Here is an 8,933-nt window from a genome sequence, read left to right on the forward strand (position 1 = left end):
AGAAATACTGAACATAGTCAACAAAGGACAAAAATTGTAGATGATATGAATTATTTGCATATTTCACTGATAATTCGGTCTTTAAGCCGAGTGCTGCGACCATAAATAATTGACAATAAAAAGAGAAATGAATTAATTCTTCGGCATTTTCGGTTTCCTGGCCTCACGAACGAAAGCACGCTAACTATCTATTATATCTGCCATCAAAATTTAGCAGAATCACTCCTCGAGTCACAGTTGACTTCCAACCATGGCCTAGCCCTACAGGTGACCTCATGGATCTGCTAGGGATCTAGAAAAGGGTTAGCTCCACGCTTTCACGCAATCCATTAATAGTTCTCTTGACACAGTTTCTTGGCCAGCAGCTTACGTGACACTTCAACTATACAAAGGCGGGGTTGTGTTATTTGGCAAGGGAAACGTCCATTTCATCGAATAGCGGTCACTAATGCTACTACCCGTGTAGACAGAGAAATTCGTCCCTGACTGTGAAGTAGTCATGTGGTATTTAATCTCTGAAACACGTTCATAATAGTGCGTGATCTTTGGTACATAATGACAACATTCAATGACAACTACTCTGCATGACTGATACCACTTCAAGTGCATTACTGTTGTGTTACAATATATGCAAGGATTGTCAGAACAGGATGAGATTAAACACCTGACTTAATTTCATCGTATCAAGCTTAGCTCATGCATATATTACTTGAACTTTTAATAACCGCAAACGTATATGTACATATATATGGTGCATATTATGCAGGGAATAATAATACAACTAATCAGGTACCGTGCCCCATTTTTAATGCGTTTCAGGGCAGCTGGTACCAAAGTCTACGACATAGATTTGTATACGCTGCGGCTTGTTAATGCACTCATTACGTGCTTTGTGAAAGAGGCCTGGCAATTTTATCTACTTTATGACATTACGACTGGCCACGCAAGTAAGGGAGAAAGATTTTGACAATTTTTAGCCGTAAGCTTACACATTCCAAACAGTTGGAAAACAATATTATTGTTTAATTCATTTTGTTGGAAGCATTGCACAATATTAAAAGTGATTAATTAATTAAGTGATTCAATTAATGTTGAAAGTGTACAAATCTCTTATCGCTGATAAGAAAATATAATTTTCTAAGAAGTACAATATACAGGAGACAAACTCAAACAATTTTGTTGCAATATCTTTATTATTGCTGTTGAAATGCAACAAATGTGTTTACATGGAATGTGGGTTCAGAATACCCTTGCTAGCCACCTTTTCTCTTGGATGCGGCAAATTGCTGCTGACGATAAGAGTCGAGTTGAATTCTTCCTAATTTTACACAGATCCTAAAATCTGAACCTTTCAAAGGCTAACAGTACTGCAGACTTACATGCCAATGTACGAGGTCTTGTAATGCAGGATTCTGACGATAGCATACGGTTATCGATGACACGACAAACAAACAAACAAACAAAAAGGACACAAATTTTACCAAACAAAGAGCGTAAAGACACGATCAGTTAAATTTGGCGGGAAGTTTAATAACAAGTACTGCATTAAATGATAAAAGTAATCGTGGATTGACTACTATGATAGTTGCTTCTATGTGAGAAAAAACGTAGGAAATGACAGTATAAAATATAATCTTACAGAAATTTACAAAAATGAAATGAAACTTTATTTGAGATCAATTTCGAAGACAACTGATTTGTTAAAGGCACCATACGTCTTGGAGACATATCCTGGGCATACTTCACATCACGGAACGTCGATGTATTGCCTTATTCACATTAAGTCGACTGACACTGACATGCAGGAAAAAGAATCTTACCCAGCGTACACTAATATAGTTACTTGACGATCGCACTTTTGCAATATCGCTATGTTGAGAGAGTTGGAGAGAGAGAGAGAGAGAGAGAGAGAGAGAGAGAGAGAGAGAGAGAGAGAGAGGTGCTCCATGATAGCTTGTGGAACATCATCTGAATAAAACAGCTGCGGCATGGCGGCGCACTTTCTCACATGCCATTTTCGCGAAATGTAAATTATTGGCTTTTATTTGATAAAATAACAGAAATTTCCCATTTGTGATTACTGGAACTGATTGCTGTCACGGTATACGTATGTCCAAGCTTTGGCCTGTGCATGGTTGCACACAATTAACAGTTCTTGTGCCTGTATATTTTTTTCAGACCTTGCAACAGTCCTACATCCTGTGCATCAGGAAATACAGAACGCCGCAGAGAGCAGAACTGCAAATAGAACTGCCGTAGATGTCGCTCTACCCACCCAGGTACCGGAATCTGGTGGAAGATAACAATAAACAGCGTTCATTCAGACGACTCATAGTGAAATGTCGTTGACATTGGTTTTTCAATCAGTCTTTACAGCATCGCTATCATAAACTTACGGTACTTTGTTGCAGTGGACACATTATGGTAGAATGCGCCTCGGAGACATATTCAGATCTGTAACTTTTACCATTATTCTTTTGGCCTACCACTTGTAGGGACTCGTTTTGAAGCTTTATGGAGTATGTGAAGTTTTTACCTGCTTATAGTTTTGTGAAAATCCGGAATATATAACACAGGGATGTCGGCCATTTTAAATTTCAAATACCGATAAATATTTCGCAATTTGTTCCTCTCGTATCAAATTTCCACGGTGACCCCTCCACCGATTTTAATTCCTGATTTTGAAAGAGAAGAGTTGAAAGTTTGCTTGAGAAAAGTTTGAGTAAAAGTTTTAGTCTTCCATTTTCGAGGTGCGAACTACCTTAGCACCCATAAACCAATGAATAACGAAATATGGATTTTGGACGTCTTTCAAGGTCATTCAATAAGAATTTTTTGGAAACGGTTTATCCTGGTAAATTTTATAAATCGTTACTGTATATTAGTTCCAGTTTATTCTTCGGTATCCACCCCCTATCAAAGTACCCAAAGTTTGTTTTCTTCAAGGTACCGAAAGGGTTGTCGTAAGAATCAGTGTAGGTACCTTTATTGAGAAAGGTTTATAGTTATGTGGTACTCACAGCATTGGTTTTCTCGGCAACTATCTAATTCAACATCGCACTGCGAGCATGGAGTTCCACTTGTGTAAGGCTGTCTCGGATAATTGCCTCTGTGAAAAGTCAAAAGCATGTCCATATTAAATCTCGGCACTCATCCTGATTGGTCAACGTTGTTGGTGACGTGTATTTTACATATCCAGGGGCCATTTACTTGCAAAAGATGCATATTATCATAGGTATTCGTCATTTGATCAGACTCTTTCGACAACAAAAGTAAATCTAAACCATGTAAAATATGCAAAATGTTGTAGCTATAAGGCACAACGGCTTTAATTTTTGATATTTTTTATTACATTTGTTTAATAAAACACGGGCATTTTCGTTTTTTCCAATCCATCTTGAAATACAACACACCGCAGTACGCAAATCAAATAAGGTGAACATTCAACCGGGATAAAAAATTCAGTTGTCAGAAGTAACATCGGACTTTGAACACACAGTATATGCTGTTTTGAAAAGTATTTTTGAGTAGAGAAAGAGATGTTCAATTCACAGACATAATACAATAACGGAAAACAAATCAATAACTACACCTAATGGAGCTTAGAATTTAGAAAGAAAGAAAGAGTCACTTGAGGGCGTATTCAAATACTTCACTACCCATTTCCAAGAAAATAGCTGGTTTCTATTTCAAAAAAAGACGTCCCGAATGATTTTTGTAGTAAACATCGATTCTGTAATAAATTTAAGATAATTCTTTAATCTGTAAGATTTGATGTTATTACCACAAAAAATTTGAAATTTACTGATGATGCTTACTTTTGTTCCGATGGAAAGACTGGCCTTAAGTTGCGATAAATATCCACTTCATATTTATCAAGCCATTCGGACAAGTATATCGAGGGTAAACAATTACAAATATTAAATTCCAACCTCTCGCGATATGTGTTGCAAAATATCACAGATAACGGCATGCTTGCAAATTTTTCTATACTTACGCGGGTCCGTAATTGCAGGTGACCAGAAAGGCGTCCACGAAGCTCGATGACGTCACAGTCGGGCAGTGAGCGATGCCACAACCAACAGCATACGACGAAGCCCACACCACCTGTACAGGAAATGTGAAATCAACGAAACGCGGCATGCGGCAGTGAGGTTCACTTGTGAACAGATTTTACATGTAAAATGATACATTTACTGGTCTTAAATACATTGTCCGGAAGTACACCTTGTTGGCAAATGCAAAAAGTTAATGTAAAAGTGTAAAAGTTAATGTAAATCGGAAGCCTGTCATAGAAAAGTCAATTTTATTAACCAATTATAGGTGATTACACCATAATTTATTTATACTTTTGTCTCAGCTCTGTTCTCTCAACGTAACGTGAAGCTTAAACAGCAGTTAAGTTCATGACCTACCTGGGTGTAATGACCGCATACGTTGGAACAGGTGTTTGAGTCGTAATCATAATCACTCACTTCGCCATTCCAACTATTTACCACGCCCTCAACGTCGATCGAGTCCGAAGCAGAGTAGGGCCCGCCGAGCCAAAGATTCTGACCAACGCTGGTAAATGGTGAGATGTTTGGCGGGTTACCATGTGCCCACGTACACTCTTCGGACCATTCCTGAGCCATAGCTGCCAGATCATCGTCCCAAGACTGAAAAGGCAACTTTCCATCATTATTTTTAAATACATACGAAATTCTTTATCCATGATTGGCTTGATCACAGATTAGCTCGATCTCACGCAACTTTCAGAGATCATTGAAGGCGTGCTCAGTCGAATGAATAATGAACAAAATAACGTTTTCTGTTGTGTTTAATAATTCTGAAATCGTAAATTTGCACCAACATATCACAGGGGACCCGGAAGTCTGGCTGTTGTTGATTATATTGTTGTTTTATGTTTATTAGTCGTGTTGTTGTTGTTGTTGTTGTTGTTGTTGTTGTTGTTGTATAACAATAAACTTCAACGAACAGAACTATTGTGTTGTTGTTGTTTCAAACGTAATGTAGATGTCATAAGAAACACTACAAGGACACTATCATTATTTGACCCGATGCAACTCTCTGCCAACCTAACTCTCTTCACATCTCTTCAACACGACTAATATACATAAACAACGATATGAACAATAAGAACAACCAGACTTCTGGGTCCCCTGTGCAATATGTATGCATACACCTGAAATACTGTGTTCTGTTTGTACCGACCTCGTCATGGCAACAATTCAACACTAGACACTCCTTCATACGTGGTATAGTGTCAGTGCAATCAAGCAGGGACTTTATAACCATTGCATGTCAGTGCCGTAGTCCCAGGACTTTTTAAGTTGATGGACGAGGTAACTTCACGGTGCTGACCACAGCTATACCACAACAGACTGGGAAGCGCGTCACATGATTGTCCTGTGTCTGAGTGTGGTCGTAAAACCGTATGCTGACTGCAGCTCAGAGTCCGCTACTTGTTTTCAGAGCATTTTCTGACGTTACTCTGTCTACAGAAAATGACCTATCAAATACAATTTTTGTTTGTTTGTTTGTTTGTTTGTTTGTTTTATGCTCATGTAAGATTTTTGTTCTTGTGAATTCCTTCAGTTGTAAAAATGTAAGAGAGGAGGGTAGAAAAAATACTGTAATCCGGAAAATTCTCGCACTTTCTTTAACATTTCGCGATTATTAATTTTTTGCGTATTTTGTATCTACGATACTTAACTTCCTTTTTGACTTTCTTACCGATTTTATAATATTTCGGATGATTGATGACGACGATATCAAAAAATGTCCAAGAATGCTCGTTTGACTCCGCAGTCTCTAACTAATCCTCTTCGGGTCATCGTCATTTTTACGTTGTATATTTGTATATTATTGTTACAGTTGTTCGACACGTGACTCGTCTCGAGTTATCAATCGCGTTAGCTATTACTTGTAGATATCGAGAAAATGACTCATCGAAGTCTCGGCCACAATGTGATATGGTCAACGGAGAAATTCTGACGTATTCGACTGTTCGATTTCAGCTTTGCTCAAATGTAATTCGTAAATTTACCTTTTCGAAATGTTATTTCAGACTGTGATGTCATTTTAATAAGTGCCTTTAAGTTACAATTTCGTTCTTCATTGAACAGTCCAACATCAGACGCAAACGGCTGCTTGAAATCCAAACTTGGTGTAAATCTCAGGAACCATTACAGTACTTTGGTTTGATCAAACTGCTAAAGGTAGTAAAGTACTGTTTTAAAGGAGTCAGTTGATGCAAATTCAATGCAAAGCCTTTGTGATCGAGATTTTAGACATCCATTCGACTGTTCTACATCGCCAATGGTATTGAGTGTATGTATGACGTTGTGTTCCAATGACATGTATTCGCAACGGTTTAATTTCATCCCGTTTCATTATTCGCGTATACCTGCAAAAATTACTCGTTTTCAAAAATTCCCCATTTTACTGGATTAAACAGACACCTCAAGGAGTCGAGGAAATTTTTGCATGGTAACCGTGACGACGACAACAGCAACACATAACAACAAAGCAATGGCCAAATTATTTATTGTTCAATATTTCAACACACCCAATCTATGCGCTTTCTTACTCCTGTCGGTAATATATTTTTTAACAATTGTTTGCCTTGTTCGTGGAAAGATTTATTATGCTATGCCATTTAAAGGTCTACACGGCCTTCGGCGATTGAAACTCGATAGCGCAAGACAAAAGCTACCCATCATCGTAGCCATTGCGACAACCCTATCCCTTTGAGTTACAACATAGACCTAAAGCATGCACCGGTAATCGCCTTTACTTTAACTATTGTGTGAAACAATATACCTGGACGAGGTTAGGTTCAATGGCTATTGTATTCAGAGTATACATATAGATAAATTTTGAGTAGTATTGTTACTGCATTTGGAATAGATGGTACGGAATGGTTGTTGTACAACCGATGCTCTTTCTACATCTCTGAATAAAGTTTCCAAATACTGATATACTTTTACGGTACATTGCCTCCTCCGCACATTTATTCTATAGCGTCATTTTCGGAAAAAATACAAAAGACGTTATCAAAGATGTTTATATAAGGTTATCTAAGGATAAATTTGGTATGTTACAAGAAAATGACCGGCTACGAGACAGTTCATAAACGTTTCTTTGAAATACCTCAGTAACCGTGTCTGTCAGCAGTGTTATCATAAATTATTTGCACGGTAATTATAACATCGTACAGTTCTGAACTTTGGTTGCAAGTCATACCGGCATGGGAAAGGCAATTTAATAGCGTGTTCGTGTTGGGAAGGGAGGTGGAATACGTTTTGAGGAATTTTGGAAATTGTATGGAGCCACAACAGAGGACATTGCTAAGATCCGCGAGTGTGTGTCGTAAGGTATGGAGGTAGGAAGAGATGCGTAAGGGAATCTCCGTTGATAAGAAATATTTGCACAGACACTCGCCTAGTTTTTAACATTGCGTAACATTCCTACATCCTCTTTTGTTCCTGTTGATCAACTCACCTAAGGACTATTGATTTTGTTATTGTACAATGCCAACTGTGGCTTACCACAGACCTAATGGAAAGAGATTTCGCTTTGAAAAGGGGAGGCATAAAATATAATGATCCCCGAATGTTCCATATGAATTTTGTCCAGTAGCCCTTGAGGACAATCGAATAAAAAACATTGAAGGAATTACTCAAAACCTTGCTATCTAGGGAAACATTTTTGCCCTGCTTCGCAAACCCGGCTCTCGCAAAGTAAACCTCGACTTTGCGTTGTGCTGCGACCTCTTTTAACAGATATATTACAATGTCGCATCCATGGTGTACACGATGATTCATTGTGTGTTGGTAATTGTCTGTATCGGTGTCGATAACTACACTGCACTGTGTTCGCTACTGTATGATCGCTTATATATCTGTGTTCATTTCTGCTCATGCCAAGATATGCTGTATGTTCTCTGTAACTTGCTTCCCTTTCCGTTGAAATGTACAATCTCTTCCCCGTTTGTTATTCATCCTGGTTTCAATGAAAGGATACTCTTACCATGTACTTCATATCGGCTGCTGTGGGGTTGACGTTTGTTCTGTGATAGTTGTGCCGTGCTAACATGGTGCTGATCTCATTCGAAGTGAAGTCGGTGGAACGTTTGACGCGACGCTGATGACTTGATGGCTCGCCGTTTTCTTGGCTTCCTACATTGAAAAACGACTTGTTTGACTTCTCAACGCTTGGTTCGTTATCTGCAGAGATCAGCGACAGAGTGTTCACAGCCAAAAGCAGCAAAATCCGCGAATGTATACCTGAGGTCATATTTGCGTCAGTGAGTTGTAGCAGGGTTTCGCGTGACTTCACACAGGGAAGTATGCGTCACTTTTTAGCCGTGAACGAAATTTTAAACATCGCGGACAGATATCGCCCGGGGGTGCGACTCATTAACTCATCAGACCCTTTACGTTGTACACCTCGTTCACTCTTGTCATTTACTCTTATATATTATTTGGCATGGGGAAGTTTGGTATTTAAATGGAGCACTACGTCGGCGCAGTGACACAATTGACATCAAATTATTAACATGATAATGACGTTGGTACCCCTTTACAACTAGCAAATCTTCCTCAACCCCGGGGTCCTCAGTGGGGATGCAACATTCACAGAACTTTCTTTTCACTTTAGTCTCCATACCGTCGTTTTCAGTGGCCCGGACAGTGTCTGAACAAATGCGTATTTACGTTCAATGTTATACGCATTCTCATCTTAGCCTACGGCCCATTCGCCCGTACGCGTATATTACATGTAAAGCGGCGACACTGCATTATTGCAGTTTGTCGGAGAAAGCACGATGAAAAGCAAAGCGAGCTCAAATAAATGCGTGACTCATCCGTCTGCCCTAGATTGAGGTCGTTTACATAGAAACATAATTGCTGTATATTTCTCGCAACTCA

At 38.9% G+C, this 8,933-nt stretch overlaps 1 protein-coding gene across 1 annotated transcript; it reads right to left on the reverse strand.

Annotated features, from left to right (window-relative positions):
• Positions 1 to 1,003: 1,003 nt before the first annotated feature.
• Positions 1,004 to 8,450, reverse strand: LOC139147424 (GLIPR1-like protein 1). The gene is made up of 5 exons (XM_070718522.1): positions 8,035 to 8,450; positions 4,416 to 4,658; positions 3,998 to 4,107; positions 3,021 to 3,109; positions 1,004 to 2,289 (listed from the first exon to the last, which is right to left on the reverse strand). The coding sequence occupies exons 1-5, from the start codon at positions 8,299 to 8,301 to the stop codon at positions 2,207 to 2,209; spliced, it is 792 nt and encodes a 263-aa protein (XP_070574623.1). The 5' UTR covers positions 8,302 to 8,450; the 3' UTR covers positions 1,004 to 2,206.
• Positions 8,451 to 8,933: the final 483 nt, after the last annotated feature.

Source organism: Ptychodera flava, chromosome 13 (assembly GCF_041260155.1).
Source record: "Ptychodera flava strain L36383 chromosome 13, AS_Pfla_20210202, whole genome shotgun sequence".
Taxonomy (NCBI): domain Eukaryota; kingdom Metazoa; phylum Hemichordata; class Enteropneusta; family Ptychoderidae; genus Ptychodera; species Ptychodera flava.